We start from the raw sequence: 24,980 nt of genomic DNA on the forward strand, positions 1-24,980 counted from the left end.
ATATATGCAATACCAACTATGCAGCAAGGTTAGGTCAGATACATGTATATTGTAAATTTCATAACAGTATATTATGTGGCATTTCTTATACATTGTACATGTGTTTTGCCAAGTTTTTATTTCCCCATATAACTAATCAATCATTCCAGAAAGTTAAAATCTTTAAGCAATAATGTCAGTTCAACTAAACTTGACTTTCGATGTGTTTTACTTCTATAATCTATAAAAACAGAATAGATGTAACACTAATAAACAGAATAGATGTAACACTAATAAACATATTTTGCATTGAAAACGTGATGTGTTAGATTGAAATCAAAATGTCCATTCATTCATATTCGTTAATTTCTTCCACTTTCCCTTTCAGTAATATAAACAAACTGCCAAAAGGTATTTCATGAGAGAAATGTAACGTTCATCAAAATGCATAGTTCTATGTTATATGGCAAATATTTGGCCTTTCCTTGTCAGTGATGAATGCTAACCTCTGCCCTAAAGGTCTCTTGGTGGTTTCACATTAAAATATAAAGTTTTATATGATGCTGGCATACATTAAACTGTAGCCTGAAATCCAGTCATGTGGGATTTTGTTCTCACTGTTCACCTACCAAGTCTGGAATTTTGCTAAAGGCATACTGCTGTATTGAGGCTTTGGCCTGAAAACAGGTGTAAATTCTTATTGGGTTTGAATTCTTCTCACTGTGAGATGACCTTCAATAAAGTGTCACCATGTAATTAATTAATACCAACTTGGAAGGTTTAACAGTACAATGTATAAAATACGATTACTATATCCAACATAGCTGAGGAAAATTATAATCTAATTTCAGGTTTGAATATAGCAAAATGCCAGGTGTGGTCAGGGAAAAGTAGGAACAAAATACCCACACAACTGGATTCCAGGCTAACATTACAGCACTACTGCAAAGCTTTTGCTTACAATGGGCTTAGTAACCCTATAACAGAGAGGAACAAATCATGTAAAACTGACATCATTTAGTGTCCCACATAGTGTTAGTACCAACTTTCATAATTCTATTTATGAAGCAAAATAAAAATGATTGGGTAGATGTTACACCAATTGCCATTTTGGACATATTATAGGTTGTGACTTTTATTATGTAACAGGTTTCAATTATGTTGTGATGGTTTCTGTAACATGCACGGAAAGTTTGTACTGTACAATGTAGTCTAGGCCTAATTAAAAAAAAAGTGTGTGGTTCCAATTACGCTCAATTTTAGAACAGGGGGTAGGTAAATTTTGACAAACATTTTATTTCTAAACTTTCATGTGTGAGTGTCTAGTTCAGGTAGTTATGATTTTTCGTCGTTTCCGTTGTTTTCCATATGGTCTCTCTTTTATTGGTTTCTTCTTATCAGATATACAGCTATTACAGATTGGAAGAACAATTTTATATCGTCTTTTTTTAAGTTGATGTAAGTTTTCACATCCACTATTTCTCGTGAGACTTCACCCTTTCCCTATTTTATTTTTTTTTTCTTGAATATGCAAACAAATGTTTAGGGTTTCCAGTGAAAAACAAGGTGGGGGTTGGGTAACCAGAACCAAACAATTTCTTTTTTAGGTCTTACTGAGTGTTTAAGATACAAAATGTATAAATATCATCTTGGTTTACATTTGATTATTTTTATACAGTTCATTGGCTTGTTTTCTTTCCATCACAATCAAATTTATGCAGATTCCATACATTATATTTTTGTTTGTTCCTTTGTTTGTCCTTTGTTTGTTTGTTTGTAAGTGTGTCTATCATAGCAGGAACAAGATCCTGTCATGTCTAAACCCTAGGATGTAACACTGGATAATTTCATGGTTAAAGAAATTAACACACAAATGTCACCCATGTAAGTATAATGGTGAGAAAAGCCAACATATTCAGCTGCTACAATATAAAGTCTCAATTTGAAATGCTATCACTTATGTAATGAATAGTCCTTAAATCAGGTTGTCATATCACATAGCTAATATCCATTCATGGTCAAAGAGAAAATCATGCACAACACCTTTTTTTGGAACATACAATCAAATATAAATTTTCACAAATCCATTTTGATATGTACACTACTATGCTACATTATTGATTATTACTTACTGTATAAAGAGTTCAGTATTTGTTTGATCGATTTCCAAATTCAAACTATCAAATGTTTCATCGATTCCAAATCATTTACCGATTGCTGCGTGAGAACTTTGTAATGACAAACATATGTTGGACAATAGATCAAACACTTCATGTACATCACATACTGCTTTCAGTTTTAACAATTGAAATATTTATATTCTAATTTCCCAGGACAGTGTAACTAAACAGAATATCTTCTTTGAAAAATACATGTAAAGTGAGATTCTTACACTGGGATGGAAAACCACATGGCACACAGAAAATTTAACATATTATCGAAGAAATATAGTATAATTTCATGTATAAAATAAAATATCTGAACATCAGTCTAACAGAAAAGATCTCATGTACATTGTACATGTCTCATTTCTCTGGGTTCAAAACACCACAGGCTACTGGGTAAACAGTGCTGAAAATTCAATTTGAATAAATTAATGGTTATTTCTTGATTTTGGATTCCTGCATTTCCATGCTAAGTATTTCACTCTATTTCCTCTATGATCTATCCTATTCCTGTGATTACCACAAGGTCACATATTAGTATATCAACTTTGCTCTATAATACTTCATAATGTGCAGATAATTTGCTACACACCCATACACTAATTATCATCATATTACAGTAGTTAGATGTTAGTCCTCAACAATTTTCTTCATTCAGCCAAGGAAAATATGAGTTACATGTATCCAAGGGGCCCTTGTCACTACAAGTCGGTACATGAGTAGAGACAAGTCACAATCCTTAGGTCACAAGTATTTTCCAGCTGAATGGAGAAAAATATTGGGGAATAATATAATTATACCATCTCCAGTAGTAAAAAACAAAATGGGGGCAGTAATTTTGAGTATTTTGACTCATATTATGAACACAGCAGAAAAGATGATGTAGACACACGTTGTGAAGACATAGATGCACATTGTCATGACGTAGATTGACACTTGTGCTTGCAATGTTTCCTGCAGTACTTTCACTCGCATATGGGTGCAGAGAACACTGCAAGCACTCATGCAAATACCCTTAAGTATGCCACACTTGTACTCACATGTCATGGGGTTCTGTCATATTACTAATTAGTACAAATTAGTCTTTGGGAACTAGTTGTCATGAAGACTGTAAAAATTGCAAAAATTTTCCAGTGGCAAAAATATCTAGGTTTACACAGACTGTACAGTACATGCACATCTTGTATTTCTCTAATACACCATTTGAATTAAATCTATTTATCTTTACAGTATCAGGTGAAATATACATATTGATAGAGGGTACCTTTTGATAGGTCCTTTTCAGATATAACTGTCTCCATAAATGGCCTATCATATTCAGACATATGGCAGCGCAGACTTGACAAACAAATACCACATCATCACAATTTTGAATATACTTACCATTCCGTTAAAATCTCAAATTTAACATCTGCTCTCAGATTTTATGACGTTGCCCTGAAGAACGCGTCTGTTATATCAATAGTCTATACACATATGTTGAATGCGATTCTAAACCAAATATATGACAGTTCAATATTACAACTGTGACTATAAGTAAACATTGAAGTATTCTCCAACAATAGTAACATATGGTGAAATTCTGTCATTTTTTTCTATTCGTTGAAAGCATTACAGATTCACATGTAATCAATCTCAGCATACAGCCAACAGGCATTATATATAATTTTATAATATACCTAGTGATAATGCTGTGCCATGATTCGCTAGAATCAGTCACGTGATAGGAAAATAGAATGAACATCAACTATTACATGGTCATGTGACCACCGCGAGTTCACAGCAGGTCAAAATGGCGGCTTCTGACATGTCTGACACCGCGAGTTCACAGCATGAGGTATATTATAAAACACATATAAAAGCAGCATGGCCTATATTCGGGCTATAGTACTCGTTCATTACCCCCTCGTGACTTGGGAAATAGCATGTGATTCTGGTAACTCACAGTCCCTCAGGTGTAATAAACGGGTGCTATAGCCCTCATGGCCAGGCAATATGTGTTCAATGTTTCATATAAAAAATTTAATTTAAAATCTGAAACTACTAATCCCCCTCCCTTTCCTTCTCCCTCTCTCTTATAGTCTCAGTGCAAGATTGAGAATGGTTTAAGTTAGGACTAGATATTTAAAGGCAGTTTAAAATGTATGCATGTGAATGTATTTTAGATCAATTCTGGTCCCAGTTGATCACACGAATCTAAAAGATTCCCCATCCATGATTTAGTTGGGTGATAGATATTATGTTTGTCAATGACAAATCCAATCTGAACACAGCCCCCCCCCCACCCCTCACAAAAGCTTTAATATCACTTTTAGCACAGACTAGTAGAGTGATGGTCCTGTGATGTGAACACTGTCCTATTTTAGATAGCAGACTTTGTCTGAAACAGTTTATAAGTACAAGTAGACTCCATCAATAAAAGTGTGTGTAAGCTGACACCCATTGTATCATCTAGCCTCTCATCTGTCATGTGACTGATACTGGCATGACATGAAAGGCCATGTAGAAGACATATGTCAAACAACACTACATGATGGAGATCTTTGTAAAGTCTGAGTCAGCACTGATGATATGTCAAATCACAGCTCGCTCTTCTGAGGACATTAATATAAGATTTATATACATATTGGAATGGGTATCTACTTCTATCTTTTGATTAGCATCTCAGTTGAAGGACATACTACGTTGGTTCATTTCCAATGATTTGTAATTAAATAGATAACATATATTACTATATAGGAATGAATGAACCTGATAAAAAACCCTGTCTACTTAGTTTTATATTGATATTGACGACTCACTTCACATGAACTATGTCAGTCATCATGTATGTTGAGTTTTTACATCTTTTACATCTGAGTGACACCAGACCAAATGAAAAAAAAAAGAAGCTTTGCTTCCAAGAAATATTTTGACTCTATACATATCTCATTGGCTAGTTTTATGCCTCTGTGGGGTTTTTCGATAGTTTGATTCAAATTTGCTTTAATTTTAAATTGACTTGGATTTTTCATTTCACAAAAGTACAACTGTACATTAATTAACATATTTCATAACATTAGGGCACTTCAAAAACTATGTGTCTCTTCTCAATCCCAAGACAGAAAGAAAGTGAACAATTGGTATATTTATTGTGTAAATTCCAATGTAGTAACATAACCAGAAGTATACAGAGATAACAGGTTGAACAAAGCAACTCTCATTCACACAGATTTACAAACAAAATAAACAGACAAACAAAATAAATAAATAAACAAACAAACCAGCAAACAATGAATAAATAAATAAATAAATACATATTGACAAGCATCAACAAGAGAGTAATTACAAATCATTATCAACAACAATATTTTTTCCCCATATGTGAAATGGCCTCAACTGGGGTATGTACAATTGTGACCATATCGCATAGGAACATATAGTAATTGTAGTTGTAAATGATTTGTAATTCTCTTGTTGATGCTTGTCAGTATTTATTTATTTATTTATGTATTTATTTACTTATTTATTTATTTATTTATTGTTTGCTTGTTTATTTATTTATTCATTTTATTTTATTTATTTGTTTGTTTGTTTGTTTGTTTGTTTGTTTTCATAAACATAACTAACTGGGCCTGAGTGCCCTGTGATTTTTCTACTAACAAATAAATATGAATATTCAGGTGATATATGAGGTTTACATTAGAAAGTACCCTACTTTGGTGTAAGTGCCACATTGGACCTTAGACCAATTTGTTACCCAGGGGATGGTTTATTGCTTAAATAGTGATTGGTCCATGAATGGATGAAAATGGGAAATATCTAGAGACACTTAACTTTGGTCAGTAAGGCTAAATGGTGGAAGCAAATGAAAATCTACAGTGATTTCCAAAGTCACTTAACAAGTATAAAAAATATTATAAAAGCTATTAGCAGAAAAATAAAACTGTTTACTATCTGACCACTCAAAATCACACAGAAGTGATGTACCCTGCTGTTTAAATACATGTACATGTGTATAGAGGCTGAAAGCATCAAATGATATGATAAATATTTGGCTTTTATCAAGGCATACTATTGTATGTTTTCAGCATATAATAACAAAATGAGGGCATAGAGGTGATGCAACATGTGCTGATAGTTCATCTCCTACATGTTTCTGCCAATCACAGTTGTCTTTTGGAACAGTACAGTCAATCTCCTATGAATCCATATCCCATAATATATATCGCTACCTTCAGTGGCGCCATGTTTGCCTTGTCACACAGTTCATATTACAATTCTGCTACTTTTTTTTTTAAAATTCATATTTAACATTCATGGTGTTAATAATAAGTAATCTATTGATAAAATACACTCACAATTCTGAAATCTATTCCATTAAATTACAGTTATCATACAATGCCATCAAAATCTAGTGTAGTGTATATATACAAAGTATTGACATGGGTTCAATTCCTACACGTGTCACTTTTCTTTCCTCATTTATAACAAATTCAAAGTTAGTAATTGTATGTCAACCAGTGACCAGCCTTCCTTCATTTGGAAATATGTGTGATATTTAAAATAGTTTTATGTCCATAAATCTTCCATCATTTAAAATCATTGCACAATCAATGATATGATGTAGCCTGAGTGGGCTACCAGCTGCAAATAACGGTAGCCCCCATGACAAGAATGGGTAGTCTGTGGACACTGGGACTACTGTTAATTTGGAGCCCTGTGCACCAATCAATACCTCCACATGGTTTCCCAACTAATTAATGGGATCCAATAATTATCATTACAGTGTACAATCATGTATGCATGATAACATCGTGTAGCAATGTCATAGATTTAGCCAATAGACAATTGAGTGTAATCAGTGACTATGGATTGTTAACCAATGGCATCAGCTTTAGCTTATATATGTGTATGCCTCCCTCCCATACCGCTCCCCTCATATGCAAGCAGTGAAACACTTTGCAACATTGCAACATCACTGCAGCAGATGGATAACTGATATGTATACTTAGTATTTGTGTAGATCTCCTCCCATCCCCACCCCTTCCCTCGGCTCCCATGTTTGCAGTGAAACACTTTGTAACATTGTTAAACTGCTACAGCAGATGAATAACTGATAATATGCTTATTTACATGCTTCCCCACCCTTCCCCACCCCTCCCCTCATGTTAATAGTGCAACACTTTGCAACATCTGTGTGTGGCAGCTTAAGAATTGATTAATATGTATATTTGCTTACCTCCTGTGTTTTATCAGTGATGGGGAGTGATAGAAAGAGGAAGGAAAATGTCAGTAAAATTAGTAAATGTACAGTTTATATTATTATAAATGATGGACATTACAACCATGATCACTGTTTTGTCTAAAGTAGTCAGTTCAACATCATCATTCTAAGTGAACAAACTGTTGAAATTTCCTTTTGAAAATACAAAGACGATCACACAATGTCAAACAAGCCCAATACGCAAACTTTGTTTGTTATGGGGAGGGGGTCTGGTGTCAATGATTTTGAAAACTTTCACGTCTTCAATGATAACAGCTTCTGTATTTACTACTGAGATGTTGATAAGTTGATGAAAATTTACTTCTAATGTGAGATACAGTGCTGGGTTTTCAGTAGTATTTTGATGAGCTTACCATCATCTCTTGACAACAGGTTCATAAGGTTGGAACTTCATGTTTACCATCATGTTTTTACATTGCATTGATTGTAGAGGCGTGACCACAACAGTTTTCATCGGGGTTTACATCATATATAAACGTGTCAATGTCACATTTGTGAACGTTCATTTAGGGGACAGGGTTTTGTCCTAAATGAACAGTGTTCATTTATTGAGCTTGTGTGACATTGTGCAATCATCCCTTATGAGTTGGCAGTACATGTAATTGAGTGAGTACCTTGTGCGACATTGTGCGATCGTCCCTTATGAGTTGGTAGTACATGTAATTGCATGTCATTGAGTATAACTGCAACATTATTTTGCTATTTGATAATCAATCAAAGTTACCAGACACAACATCTTTAACACCAGAACCATTTTGGGGTTCTTCAAAACAATGTCTTGACATACCAAATGAACCATGTCTGTGAGTATTTCTTTTGTAATTCTCTGTCAAAAGCATCGTAATTACGCGTCGCTACGAGTAAAGACTAGTAACTACTAGTAGTTACGATGTACTACGGTGAATATTCATAAGTCTCAACGCATATTCATGTACTTTAGGTTGTAGACAATAAAAAGTAAACACCTATTGTCCGTTATTCATGAGCCCAAACTACGACCATTTACGCGTAGTCTTCATCGTGAAAAAAATAACGAAACAAAAAGATTTTCTTTCCTGTGCGCAAATCAGTTTCACGCTTACTTTTTTCAATGTTATTCATTCGATGCCTTCTAAGTTCTATGGCATTCGTACAGTCGGCTAGTAAGTCAACTAAGTGTTTCAGATATATTCAGATGTTTACCTAATATGTCTTGCCTAAAAATACCTTGAAGAAGAATTTTTATTCGAAACGTCGGATTTTACATCTATTTATTCGGACTGCCTCACAAGTTCCTTATGCACTTCTCGGCTGGTCAACAAACATGTCGACCATTTTCGTCTGGCTGCTGAACGGTGCATTGATCGTGTTAGATTCTAGTCGCAGGATTCGTCAGTCGAAATCGAACATTGTCCACAAAAACAAATTAAAAACTAAAGCTTGTCTCGCATTAATATATCGTTTGATTTGATTGATTTAGAAGTCACCTAAAAACGTTTTGTTTCTTCAAAATTTTGAGGAAAAACGTCATTTATATAACGAAATTTCGGGCTACGAATAACTGAATACGTTCATCACTTGCGTCTCTATGTTTATATATCTACCGACATCATGCATCACGCCACGTGTTGCCGAACATTGCGATTTCTCAACTCAACCCCATCATTTAGGAATGTTACTGTACTGAGAAACATAAAAAATTAGTTGTTGTTTTAGAATATATAAAACAAATACCGTTATTCGATGATATAAAAGTCAAAACTGCACTTCCGCAACCCGGAAATGCAACAGCATTTCTTGGCCCTACCATGGCCGCCAAGCGCGAAGCGTGAGCTTGTAAGTGGTACTGTTAGTTTGTACTGAATATTGAAACTTTGATTTCGTGCATATCTTATTGGTTTTTTTTAATGAATATCGCCCATGAACTTGCACTCATAAAAACATGTGCAGTACTAGTTTCATCAGCACATTACTGGCTGAGTACGTGGTTTTCTTTGACGATCGAAAATTATGACAAACTACGATCAACTACGATAGAAGACGATGTCATCATTGGAAACATGGAAGGTGAGAATCACTATCTATTGTGTGTTGGCGATAAAAAATTACGTGTATCTACGCGTAAAGACGACATCGTTAAGGGAAACAAAGAAATGTAAACTTATTATCTATTGTCAGTTATTCATGAACCTGAACACCTCATTATCTCCCGTTTCTCGTAGTACATCGTAGCTACTAGTAGTTACTAGTCTTTACTCGTAGCGACGCGTAATTACGATGCTTTTGATTTCGATGACGCCCCTAAACCATGTCTGTGAGTATTTCTTTTGTAATTTTCTCTGTGGCAAATACAACTATCATTTCACATGTTACAAATGTTGTTCAATGACAACTTCCACTGACTGGCAGAGTTAAAGGAAAAACTTGATGACTGGTTCAGTTATAATGAATTTAAATGTTGTGTAGACTGTAGTACTTTAGACACAACAGTGATCTTAGTTGTATTGCATACAGTATGTAGTACTTTAGACACAACAGTGGTCTTGGTTGTATTACATACAGTATGTAATATTTAGTGAAGTGAATATAGATTACATCCAAAAGAAAGAAAAAACCAGAAGAGTGAATAAAACAGTGATGGGTGCAAGAAAAGCATGAGAAGTGTAACATTTCACTCTGCATGAAATTAGGACTTCTGAGAATGTGGTGACGTTACTATGGAAACCATCACTTTTCCTACATAGTATATTTCCTTTTTAGCTGGTTTTAGTACCTAATTTCACACATACTGAAAAATTATGAAACTCTTCAACACAATATATGTACATGTCTGGTGCTAATTTTCAAGGTTTTTTTCAAGTGGCAACTTGTGTATGTTTTGTCCTGCTCCTTCTCAGTATAGTGATTTTACTCAAGGATAAGAACATTTATTATTCAGCAGGCAATCTGTTGTAGAAAATGGAAATCTGAAGTTTTCTGTATCATCAGTGTATGGGCCAGAAATTAAACAAATGTGTACTACATGTTGTGCAAATAATCGTGAACAAGTAGCACTTTTTCCATGATTTTTTAAAGAAACTCAGATACAACTAAACTGGATAATAATAGTGTAAATGGCATCAGTTTTCAATAAAAAATATCGGGGCAAAAATATTTTGACTCAAAAAATCTATTTTTATTAATAATGTCTTTAATTCTTAGCATTTTGAACAGAATTCATTTTATCACAATACATGCATTTGGTGATAATCTAAACCATTGTCGACCAAAATTCTTTTCCTACAATGTATCTAGACCCAAACTGATACAAAAAATTTGCTTTCAAATCTTAACTGTGTTTTATAGGACAATCTTTAAAATCTACATCTTTGATACAAATTTAATGTTGGTGTATTTGTAATTTAATTCTGTTTTAAATGGATACATGTATGTGAAATAGACGAAGTGATATTTTCTGTTAAAATGATATGTGTACCTACATTGTATATTGTACAATGATACTAATAAAGTGAAAATAAAAATACCAAGAATTTTAAAATAACATGGATGATAAAAATTGACTTGTTATAATACTTACCCCTCTGCTCTTTACATTATTCAGGAAGACATAGTACGTTACTATATTCCAGCACACAAATAAGACGGCTCCAACCACGTAAATCTTTCTCCAACGCATGGTTCAATGTAAAGTCAACTATACGATGATAGATGGACAAGTGGCTCTTTATTTACTATACCATTGCTACCACCTATATGTACTGGAAAGAAAGAAAATTACAACATCAGAAATTATTGGCTTTTTATTGGCTTATTATTATAGTTGTATGGTCACATGTTCATGAATATTAATAACATGTTAATTTATTTAAATTAACTCATATTCTTATGACTTCAAATAGGTTTGACAAAACTAAAACTGTGTGGTCAATGATTGCGAAAAGCATTAATTTGATGTGGCGAAACTAAAACTCTCGTCAATGATTGCAAAAAGAATTAACTCCCACGTAACTTTGAAATATGTAAAACAGAAGACATTTTTAAATCTTTGAATTATTGCTATTGTAAATAATTTTTAATTTATACACAATGACTTTTGAAAAACAATATACATAGAACAGCCAGTCTATACAGACATCTACATCACTCGATCTGTGACTATACATGTATGAGTGCAGTGGAGTTACAGATTCAGCAACTTTGACTGGCTAGAGTGCAACAGAGCAACAGCAACTTTGAGTGCAGTGGAGTCCCAGATTCACCAACATACAAGGACTAGAGTGCTGCAGTAACAGACCACTGACACAGGCTAGAGTATGAGTCACAGTGTCACAGAGTCACAGATCCACTGACACAGGCTAGAGTATGTGCCACAGAGTCACAGTCACAGATCCACTGAAAGGCTAGAGTATGTGCCACAGAGTCACAGTCACAGATCCACTGAAAGGCTAGAGTATGTGCCACCGAGTCACATATCCACTGACACAGGCTAGAGTACATGTATGTGCCACCGAGTCACATATCCACTGACACAGACAGACTGGGCATGGAATATTGTAACTCTGAACTATGCAGTCATAATTCATAGTATCACTGGACAGTCTTACCATCAATAAAACATCTGTGATAGATACATTTACACTTCATGCAAGATTTACATTGTATGTATGTGTGACAAGAATGTCAAACAGTGGAGTGACTACATAAAATAAACATTTGTATCCAAGCTAGCGACATGTATGAAGTAAGGTTAGGGATAGCTATAGAGGTACATGTAGACACTTCCACGTCACATTATAAACACAAGATGACTTGAAATGTTCACAATAGCCAGTGTTCTACACATGTATACATTTGAATCAGCCATGTAATTTAAAAGGCCCATCAACCATGTGCTCACTGTCGATCTTTCTCATTGGAGCCATACATGATCATTCACTTGTTCAGGACCAATTTTTTTGTATAACTCTACTACATGTACTAAAGTCTTTCACAACTACAAATCTATTCTGAAATGAATCTTTAAAGGCTAGGGTTTCAATTCCAGTATCATATTAGTGTGATCTCTATCAGTGGAACCATATGGATTTAAAAAAATGTTCATGTGATTATTCTATTATTCTGGGCCAACTTTTTCTGAGGCTATTACATGTACATACATAGTCTAGATGCTATCTCTGTGGCTTCCAAAGGGTGATAAGAGATTTTGAAATTCAAAACCAATGGACTAGACTCTAGTAGATTGTATGTACATCTACCAGATACCAGTCTTTCATGACTACATTACATCCTAAACAGGGCCAGGGCCATTAAGAGAAACTGACATGTTCCATACCATATGGACATTTCTATTCCTTGATGTCATGTGACAACATATTTTTTTCAATTCCATTTTTGACCCGACAGACCCAATGGAAGATAGTCAGTAACACATGGTGTTCAGGGTCATTAACTAAGGTCATTACATCTCATCCAAATGAACAATTAGCAATTCAACATGTGTTTTCTGACACTATTACATGTGTTATGGCAGACAGGAACCTATAAACTGGTTTATTTCACTTTTCATACTTTAATTTAAACATTTCCAGAATTTAGGTCATACCAGATTTGTAATTATCTCCTTGTTTTAAATACATACAAATAAACACAGATACATATGTTTTGATGTTCAAACAATTCTGACTTCAACATATGTTTTCTGACACTATTATGGCAAACAGGAGCTCATAAACTCTTATTTTACTTTCTATTCTTTTAACATTCCTACAAACCAAATTTTTATGTTTTTGTTATTTGCATTTTTTCATAATGTAAGCCTAAACAAAATTCATACAAGGCCTAAAAAAGAATAGCTTGGTTCCAGTTACCCAACCGGATTTTTCACTGCCAACCCTAAACTTTTTTTTAACATAATCAAGAAAAAATAATAAAATTGCGAAAATTGTGAAGTCTCACAGGAAATAGTGGATGCGGAAACTGACATCAACTTAAAAAGACACTGTAAGTGTAACACTGTTCTTTCAATCTTTAATGACTGTACATCAGATGAGAAGACACCATTAACACAGATACCATATGGAAAGACACAGAAAATATAACTACCTGAACTATACACAGTCACTCATGCATGAAAAAAAATTCTACCCCACCTATTCTAAAATTGAGTGAAATCGGAACCACACAATTTTTTCTAGGCCTAAGTACATTATACAAAATGTAAATTAATGTACATTTATGCAAACCATTTGATTGACAAAACTATAACAACTTCAGCCTTGGGTACAATTTGTTTATAAAAATCAAGACAATATGGTAGATTTTACTTAGTGCCTGTATTAATATTATTGGCTTAAAATCCTGCAAGAGGTGAATTTTTACACAACTGTAATTTTTAGAAATTTGGTTCAAACATGTACATGTACAGTCATGTTACATTTATAATATAAATAATTTTTTTTTTCCTTTCTTGGTGTATTTTTTTATTTAACTTAATTTCATTTTTTTTCATTCATATTTCTTCTTCAAATATTGACCATGTATCCAAAACTGAAGCAATCAAATAATTTGACATGTTACTGCGACTCTGTGTAATTGGGATGCCTTGAGCAGTAACAATGTCAACAAATGATTAGCCCAGTGTAGTTGATGAGTGCCTACAGTACAATTATGCAGTAGATATTGGTACATACAAATACATACAAAACAAACATTTTAGCGATGCGATGCTCCAAGGACTATGAGAGAGTCTAGTTGTGCATGTATGTCCAAAATGTTCCAGTATATATAAACCATGTAAACATCAGACAATTCTCTATATATCATAAAATGTAAGTACACAATGGTGTTTCACATTCGACCTATAATGTTATATTCTATACTCCCACTAGTTATACTACGGTAGTTATAAAATATCTATGCCATTAATATGGAAATATAAGTCAATAAAAGTTATATCAATAAAGACCACAGCTCTCTGCTACTTTCATACCTGACAATAATTACAATCTAGTATGGTGAACAAATCTATACAGTGTAAACAAACATGTACTCAATAAATTTACAAATACTTTATACAAATTGTTTTGGACTATGGAACTTTTTGCATCACTGATAGAAATAGCTATTATGTTAATATTTTGGGCTGATGGCCCATATTACCCTGAAAATAAAACTAGCATTATAATATCTATAGCTGTATTAATATTATAACAATGGAATTTGTCATTGTGATGAGGATCGTCAACCAAGACAGATCGAAAGCTCAATGCTAAAAACTTTAAACTGCTATAACCTGTGAAAATCATTTGATGTACCAAACTGATGAACCTTATTGGATTTCAACTACTAATATCTCATTTGAATTCCACTGTCCTAGACTCAGATTACTTTGTTGGCATAGCAACATATGATTTGAGCCTTGTAACCATAGTAACAGTTTAGATACAAAAATACATTTCTGTTACCACAGTGATACATACAAACACCTGGTTTAAACTTCCTATGTGTATCTGATAGTATGCAATACCAGCAGCCTATACCCACCCCTCAATCACATGACATCCAACACAATCCCTCTAAAACAATAAAATTATCTTTACATGAAGTGAAATGTTTGGCAGTCAAAGTAATAAACTCCTGGTTACAAAATTGCAGAACAAATATAGTATACTGATATAGAATTCAATGCATGCTGAAAACAAACTGAAGACAGCACTTATATCAATTTTGTTTTGTTTTCGATCAATATCATTTTCAGCAGTGTGTTTTCTAAGGGCAGTAAGCAGGTAAAATCTACCCAAGTTCCAATGTCATACCAGGGTTCCCCATCAAAATTATGATTCAGTGTATTGGAAAGTATGCCAGTTTTACCATATTCCCCCTTTTTGTTACCAGGGGTTCCTCAACCTAAGCAAAAACACTTCAGATTTCACACCCTCACCACATTATGAAATGTTTACAGTTACAGTCAAACAAAAAACAATTGCTGGTAAAAAAAATTGGCATTGAAAAAAATGCTAAAACATATTGCAATAGTCATATTTGATCAATCTATTACCTGGTATATGTACATTAAATTTTAATTCTTGTTATTATCATTTTCAGTCAAATTTCCCATCTCTCTAAAATATTACAAATATTGAATTGTAGTACACTGTCATGGGTATATCACTATCACCTTGTACATTGCATTATAGTACACTGTCATGGGTATATCACTATCACCTTGTACATTGCATTATAGTACACTGTCATGGGTATATCACTATCACCTTGTACATTGCATTGTAGTACACTGTCATGGGTATATCACTATCACCTTGTACATTGCATTGTAGTACACTGCCATGGGTATATCACTATCACCTTGTACATTGCATTGTACAATGTAGTACACTGTCATGGGTATATCACTATCACCTTGTACATTGCATTGTAGTACACTGTCATGGGTATATCACTATCACCTTGTACATTGCATTGTAGTACACTGTCATGGGTATATCACTATCACCTTGTACATTGCATTGTAGTACACTGTCATGGGTATATCACTATCACCTTGTACATTGCATTGTAGTACACTGTCATGGGTATATCACTATCACCTTGTACATTGAATTGTAGTACACTGTCATGGGTATATCACTATCACCTTGTACATTGCATTGTAGTACAATGCCATCGGTATATCACTATCACCTTGTACATTGCATTGTAGTACACTGTCATGGGTATATCACTATCACCTTGTACATTGCATTGTAGTACAATGCCATCGGCATATCACTATCACCTTGTACATTGCATTGTAGTACACTGTCATGGGTATATCACTATCACCTTGTACATTGCATTGTAGTACAATGCCATCGGCATATCACTATCACCTTGTACATTGCATTGTAGTACACTGTCATGGGTATATCACTATCACCTTGTACATTGCATTGTAGTACACTGTCATGGGTATATCACTATCACCTTGTACATTGCATTGTAGTACACTGTCATGGGTATATCACTATCACCTTGTACATTGCATTGTAGTACACTGTCATGGGTATATCACTATCACCTTGTACATTGCATTGTAGTACACTGTCATGGGTATATCACTATCACCTTGTACATTGCATTGTAGTACACTGTCATGGGTATATCACTATCACCTTGTACATTGCATTGTAGTACACTGTCATGGGTATATCACTATCACCTTGTACATTGCATTGTAGTACACTGTCATGGGTATATCACTATCACCTTGTACATTGCATTGTAGTACAATGCCATCGGCATATCACTATCACCTTGTACATTGCATTGTAGTACACTGTCATGGGTATATCACTATCACCTTGTACATTGCATTGTAGTACAATGCCATCGGCATATCACTATCACCTTGTACATTGCATTGTAGTACACTGTCATGGGTATATCACTATCACCTTGTACATTGCATTGTAGTACACTGTCATGGGTATATCACTATCACCTTGTACATTGCATTGTAGTACACTGTCATGGGTATATCACTATCACCTTGTACATTGCATTGTAGTACACTGCCATGGGTATATCACTATCACCTTGTACATTGCATTGTAGTACACTGTCATGGGTATATCACTATCACCTTGTACATTGCATTGTAGTACACTGTCATGGGTATATCACTATCACCTTGTACATTGCATTGTAGTACACTGTCATGGGTATATCACTATCACCTTGTACATTGCATTGTAGTACACTGTCATGGGTATATCACTATCACCTTGTACATTGCATTGTAGTACACTGTCATGGGTATATCATTCTCACCTTGTACATTGCATTGTAGTACACTGTCATGGGTATATCACTATCACCTTGTACATTGCATTGTAGTACACTGTCATGGGTATATCACTATCACCTTGTACATTGCATTGTAGTACACTGTCATGGGTATATCACTATCACCTTGTACATTGCATTGTAGTACACTGTCATGGGTATATCACTATCACCTTGTACATTGCATTGTAGTACACTGTCATGGGTATATCACTATCACCTTGTACATTGCATTGTAGTACACTGTCATGGGTATATCACTATCACCTTGTACATTGCATTGTAGTACACTGTCATGGGTATATCACTATCACCTTGTACATTGCATTGTAGTACACTGTCATGGGTATATCACTATCACCTTGTACATTGCATTGTAGTACACTGTCATGGGTATATCACTATCACCTTGTACATTGCATTATAGTACACTGCCATGGGTATATCACTATCACCTTGTACATTGCATTGTAGTACACTGTCATGGGTATATCACTATCACCTTGTACATTGCATTATAGTACACTGCCATGGGTATATCACTATCACCTTGTACATTGCATTGTAGTACACTGTCATGGGTATATCACTATCACCTTGTACATTGAATTGTAGTATTTACCACGGCACGGAGATCGTGCTCCGATCCGACACGTCTTCAACTAGTGCCTCCACAGAGTACTATACCTAAAGCTATTGTACCCCATTATTTCAGATACCGATTGAGGAGTCAATTTACGTAATCTTTATCACGATGCTATATGATATGACAGTTTGTTGTGTCTTTTCCTTGATGTTTTCTTTTTATGTGATTTTTGTTGTTGATGTGGGGGGGGGGGGGGGGTGAACCTTTGGGTCGGCCGCTAGGTTGTTACCACTTCCCTATTGTTTAGCAAAATTACCACAAATAAAAGGGCCTTCGCCGTTTATATACGGGATTATATTAGAGCTATCATTGTATCAATGAGGATACTACTGGGACAATTGCAGACTAGATGTTGTTAGCTGTATCGCGAGAACGATCGGAGCATGGAAGTATAACCCACAGGCCTGCGACTTCATAGCCCGGGCTTCATAGGCTATGGACTTGTCACTTCCTGTCAGTACACTAACGAAAACATCTTTCCCAGAGACATAGGTATCTATAATTCTTCTCTGAAAGTCTTTCAAGTGCGAGTATCAAAGTTTTTCCAATGTGTCTCGATGTGTTCACTCGCTTGGTGACTACGCCATGTTCATTTTGATTGACAAGCTTTGTGAACTATGACCTAAATGTCAATAGTCTACAAACTGAATGTTCCTATTGTTATCGCATGAGGGCGCGGCAAGGGACAACAGTCGCTTGGGCCTTCGCAATACGGCCCTCGAAATCAGTTTGCGATTATACTATTATTACTAGTGTTGCGCCGGACCGGAGTTTAGATAAAACGTATGGAAAAAAGGCGCGAGCGACTGTCGACAGTCTATAAGATACATTGTGTTGTTCAGTCCTATCAGACTTCTAGACCACTGTAAGATATGTTATGTTGTTCAGCCCTATCAGACTTCTAAACCACTGTAAGATATGTTGTGTTGTTCAGCCCTATCAGACTTCTAAACCACTGTAAGATATGTTGTGTTGTTAAGCCCTATCAGACTTCTAAACCACTGGAAGATATGTTGTATTGTTCAGTCCTATCAGACTTCTAAACCACTGTAAGATATGTTGTGTTGTTCAGTCCTATCAGACTTCTAAACCACTGTAAGATATGTTGTGTTGTTAAGCCCTATCAGACTTCTAAACCACTGGAAGATATGTTGTATTGTTCAGTCCTATCAGACTTCTAAACCACTGTAAGATATGTTGTGTTGTTCAGTCCTATCAGACTTCTAAACCACTGTAAGATGTGTTGTGTTGTTCAGCCCTATCAGACTTCTAAACCACTGTAAGATATGTTGTGTTGTTCAGCCCTATCAGACTTCTAAACCACTGGAAGATATGTCGTGTTGTTCAGCCCTATCAGACTTCTAAACCACTGTAAGATATGTTGTGTTGTTAAGCCCTATCAGACTTCTAAACCACAGTAAGATATGTTGTGATGTTCAGCCCTATCAGACTTCTAAACCACAGTAAGATATGTCGTGTTGTTCAGCCCTATCAGACTTCTAAACCACAGTAAGATATGTTGTGATGTTCAGCCCTATCAGACTTCTAAACCACAGTAAGATATGTTGTGTTGTTCAGTCCTATCAGACTTCTAAACCACTGTAAGATATGTTGTGTTGTTCAGTCCTATCAGACTTCTAAACCACTGTAAGATATGTTGTGTTGTTCAGTCCTATCAGACTTCTAAACCACTGTAAGATGTATTGTGTTGTTCAGCCCTATCAGACTTCTAAACAGTTCCAGTGAGTAAATAGGCTATAGTGTCTTTGGCGGCAAGTACATGTACATGTAGGTAAAATCTACAAATGTACCAGGGTTCCCCAGTCATTTTACAATGTTTCAGAACAATATCATGGATTGGTAGATGTATATAACAATACACTTTTCTTTCACTTTGCATGTTCCAGCTGCTGAATGTCATATATTTTTGGAGCAGTAGTCTGTTTGTTACACTCTATCCCTGAAGAAAGTCTCTGATGCTAACCTGATATAAATAGAGATTTGTTAAACTAAACTGATGAGAAGCAGATCTTTGAATGACAAAGTTGGATGATCTACTCATTGTGCCTTACCTGCCAAAAATTCGGACATGTTCTTACTCCAACACTAATTACGGAGCCTTCAAGACCCAAGAAATGTTCAGAGGTACCCCAATCCCGTCAGAAATCGGCAAAAGTAGCAATGCATGCAGAATTTTGAAACGGGTAGTACGCTGCCATCCCTCTCACACTTTCAGCGTGATCTCATCCATTTGAGTTTGTCAAGCAGGTATTGTAGAGTTTAATTGCAGTTCAACAATGGAATGAGAAAAGCTCAAAAAACAGAAGCAACTCAAAATTAAAACTAATACTACTGTACAATTATTGCAGGTAACCACATCTATGCCTCAATAATATCCACTCAATTTACACCTACACAGAAATTATTCAATTTACAATACAATACAATAAAGCATTTATTACACTTCACGCCATTTTTATACATTAATTTAACAGGTTATGCCATTTTTGCCCATTAATTTAACAGTTTACCAATCCTTCACATTAATTTATATGGTTATGCAATGCCATTTTTTTTGCACATTAATTTTACAGATTACACTGGTTAGTCATGCAATATGAGTTCATTGACTTTACAATTAGTAGAAAAGTAATGTTGCAAGTCAGGTACTCAATTGCATTCATGTACACCATTCATTCTTACAGGTGAAATCCTACAACATAGATTCAGTTAGTTTTCCTAATTGAAACACACTATTGGTAGACAGACAGACAGACAGACAGACAGACAGACAGACAGACAGACAGACAGACAGACAGACAGACAGACAGACAGACAGACAGACAGACAGACAGACAGACAGGCAGGCAGGCAGGCAGACAGACAGGCAGACACACACACACATACATACATACAGATACAGACACACACACACATACACACATACATACACACACACAGATACACAAACACACTCACACACACACACATACACACATACATACACACACACACACACAGATACACACACACACACAAATGGCTGATCCTCAATGTACATGTGTGTATGTGTTAAAATAAACATGTCAGAGTTTGTTCCAGTGTTGAAGACATGCATATTATATGCTGATCACTATGCATACCAATATGTAAATTACCATGCTATTTATAATAATATGTAAATTAATATGCAAATTAGCTTTCATTAGCCTTGCAATCTCTATCCTGGGGAGAACACTGGACATGACATGATCACTGTTCTAGTAATTTAATAGCATACAGAATACTTAATTATTGAATACTAGTCAAATCTGGACCACATAGCCAATTATTCCTATCCTATTATTATGTTCAATACACACTTCTTTAATTTCAACAATGAGACAGACATAACTCAAATGAACATACCTTGTGTGTATTCTACTAACCTGTTATTAACATTAATACATCACACATGTCCAAATACATATTCATATACATTAATTTAATAACACATGTCATGTTTGATTTCATAGCTAATAAATTATTTTAAATTTTTCAATATTGATAAAGGCATGCTTTTTTGTATGTGTAAAAAAAATTCTTGAATTAATTTCATTTCACTTTCTAATTCTCACATTTGAGTATTTGTTCTGCTAACTTGAAACTCTACTATAAGCATTTACTATGCAAATGTCAGATAACTGCATAACATTAAAGCATAGTAATTTTTTCAACTAAGATACCCATACCCCAGAGATTTGCTGTGTTCTTTGTCACAGGCTGCTAATGCTATGGACTATTAAAGGCCTATATAAAAGTGTGGTTCTGATTAAATTCAATTTTAGAGTTGGTTCGATATGTAGATTTTGTTGTTGTTGATTTTTTAATTTCTTTTTTTTCATATGTGAGTCTCTAGTTCAGGTAATTATATTTTCTGTTGTTTTCCATATGGTCTCTGTGTTAATGGTTTCTTCTCATCAGATGTACATCCATTACAGATTGGAAGAACAGTTTTATATTGTCTTTTTAAGTTGATGTCAGTTTCCGCATCCACTATTTCTCACAAGACTTCACAACTTTTGCGATTTTATCAAATATGTAGAAAAAAACAATTTCAGGGTCGGCACTGAAAACTAGGTGGGGTTGGGTAATCGGAATAAATATTTTTTTAGGGCTAAACAGTATTATCTAGCCTGATAGCCAAGTCTCTGGACTAACAAGTAACATACATGATTGTACACTCCACTATACATTGTAGTTTGGGTTTATCATTGTTATGATTCCAAATAATAATGACATGGCTACTCAATATAGATACATATGTATACACATACATGTATGCTTTTTACATTTTCCATATCCTGTACATCACTAGGGATCGTGGTCATGAAGTCTGTTATAGACTGTAAAGATATGTCTTGTTGTTCAGCCCCTATCAGGCTTCTTAATGAGTGCTGGCTGATAGTGTGGCATAAATGTCAGTATCTTACAGACCAAGGCTGTTAGTGATATGGGCAAAACAATATTGTCAAGTCTGATAACCAAGTCTCTGGCCTAACAATCTAACATATAAATTCCACTATATAGTTTGAGTTTATCACTGTTATGATTCAAAATACTAGACATGGCTACCCTAAGTATTATTGACATGTACAGACATTTTCCATTTTCAATATGCTTTTTACATTTTCCATATCTTGTTAAGCCTCCTGTGAGTTCAGGGTTATTTCAATGTACATTTTAGACTCTCTGGGTCAGTTATTTGAATACCTCAAGAATAATGAGAGTGAAGTCAAATCCACAATTGCCTACTTCTCATTTTCATAATTATGCCTTGATGGCAAAGTTAAACACATAAAATATTCATAGATTCCATATTTATCTAAATTATCTAATCGATAGACATCATTCATATCTGTTTTTACCTTTCACTTTTATCTCTAGGATTTCATTATAAATTGCTGCTGTCCCAAGGGAAGGAGACTTGGTACAGCAACTTTCACCGACAACTTCTGAGTTTTGAAAAATTAACTTTTGTGTTTTGTTAAAACATATTAAAAGTGACAATATGGATTACAATCACTGTCTATAAATAGTCTCATCAATCAGTCAGTCACAAGGCTAGATAATAGGACACTAACGTGATAAACAACACATCCAGATTACCATGGCAACCATGTCTGATGATATTACAGGAAGCCAATCTAAGAGACACACATCATTATATTTGATTATAGTAAGTGGCAGTCATTGTTTGGTTTGTGGAGGACAGGATGTTCTTCTACCCTTTTACAATACAATGACATCTACAGTGTCAATAGATTTAGGAGAATGCCAGTTGTTTATGACACACAGCTATCTGTTTGTCTGTCTAGCTGTCTATCTAGCTGTTTGTCTACCTCTTGCTATTTATCTATCTATCTATTTATAATATATACATAACATTTACGTTAGAGACGGACATACATATATGTATATATTTAAATCACAATTTTCTATGCTTGTGAATAAGCATTACTAGAACATTTCTTGCTAAGGTTTGTCAGCCCAATACATACAAAATGTAAACATAGGAGAAATAGCTGATTATCATATGATGGACCATCATTTTGGTAGTGGAACCCCACTCGCTAAATCTAGATATTTTCACTATTAGAAAAATTTGCAATTTACACTCTTCATCTTGTTCTCAACGACTTATATTGAGAAGGTATTTTAGTCACTGCTTATTTTCGCATTTTTTGTTGTCTAGCAAAATATAAAGCAAAAAAAAAGAATCTGACTCTTCAGTAAAAATTTCCAGGTTTACAGTAGTATTTACACTCACTTCTTTGGATATGTTTGATTCAATAAAGTTAGCCAGTGGTCTTGAACTCTAACAAATGTCAGTCACTCTATTTTTTGTCTAACAAATGTCAGTCACTCTCTATTTTTTGTCTCTAGTTGCAAAGAGACTAGGGTAAACAAAATCTATCATTCCATGATCTAGCAGGCCAGGAAGTTGCTAAGCTTTGTTTTGAATACAAATGTACACTGATCTCGAGGCAAAAATCTCCATAAAATAAACCTCTCTCCTTTCCATCGAAGTGTGTACATGTAAATGATAATTCTGACATTCATATCTTTCAATTACTTTTGAGAGATGGAGAGATATTAAAATTTCAACATTAATTAATGGGCATCAGGCATCAACTGCCTATTTCCTCCTTTTTTTTCTCAACAGAGTAGAATGAATTTGGCAGCATTTCTCTTTATACTTTGGATGATTTTTCAAACTGATGATTGGTAAACATGTCTGTCATATTGATTATCAAAATGTTTTGTGAAAAAAAAAGATTAGCAATGTAATTTGTTAAACACTGACTATTTTCAAAAACACAGCAAAAGTGAAATACTATCATGACTTTGGTACTATTAGGTTTTCTATTTGGTTACAGATCTGTACTGTAACTTAAAATCTTCCAGAAATCCACACACATACAAGTTGTAAGCAGCCTTTCTGCTACTCATATCATATGTATCTGTATGTCTTAATAGTTTAGTTATTTTCAAACACATGTACCCTCCTACCCCCACCCCTCCATACATCAATGACTCTGCCATCATGGTAAAGGACATAGCATGACCATGCAGTGTATTATTGAGTCACTTTGTCGTCAACAACTTCAATATGGGCACTGACAATTTACAATTCACTTACGACGAACGTCTAAACTAATGCCAATAAGACTGTCCGAGCTTATTTAAGTGTTTGTCTACGTATAATGGGAGTGGTACGATCATATGCGCATTACGGAAGGGTAACCCGGTTAAACGTGTCGAAGGCCTTCGCTTGTGTTCGTCTACGTCTGTTCATCCAACTGTTTATCTGAGTGAGAGCTAGAGTAACGCGAAACCTCGAGACGGCCGCAGAGACATCTCGAAGCGAAGACAGTAAAATTTTGATAGTCATGCATTACTAAAGAAGCAATTCTGAAACTTACCATGTGTCCTTACCAGGTCATATCTGACGTACACAGAAACGATCGTTAGTGGCCCACAAATGGAAGTAAAACACGTTGAATAGACTCTATACCGTACAAGAAGCAAGGCAGTGTCACGTCGAGGGTCAAAGTTGATA

General features: G+C 34.8%; 1 protein-coding gene across 1 annotated transcript in view; it reads right to left on the reverse strand.

The window, feature by feature from the left end:
* Nucleotides 1-24,980, reverse strand: part of LOC144447300 (alpha-1,3-mannosyl-glycoprotein 2-beta-N-acetylglucosaminyltransferase-like) — a 53,409-nt gene extending 28,429 nt beyond the window's left edge. Inside the window, exons 1-2 of the mRNA XM_078137231.1 lie at nt 24,844-24,980; nt 10,967-11,147 (exon numbers count right to left, since the gene is read on the reverse strand). Coding sequence (XP_077993357.1) covers nt 10,967-11,065 — 99 coding nt within the window. The 5' untranslated portion in view covers nt 11,066-11,147; nt 24,844-24,980. The remainder of the gene's footprint in view (nt 1-10,966; nt 11,148-24,843) is intronic.

The sequence above is a fragment of the Glandiceps talaboti genome, chromosome 16 (genome assembly GCF_964340395.1).
Source record: "Glandiceps talaboti chromosome 16, keGlaTala1.1, whole genome shotgun sequence".
NCBI classification, from domain to species: Eukaryota; Metazoa; Hemichordata; class Enteropneusta; family Spengelidae; genus Glandiceps; species Glandiceps talaboti.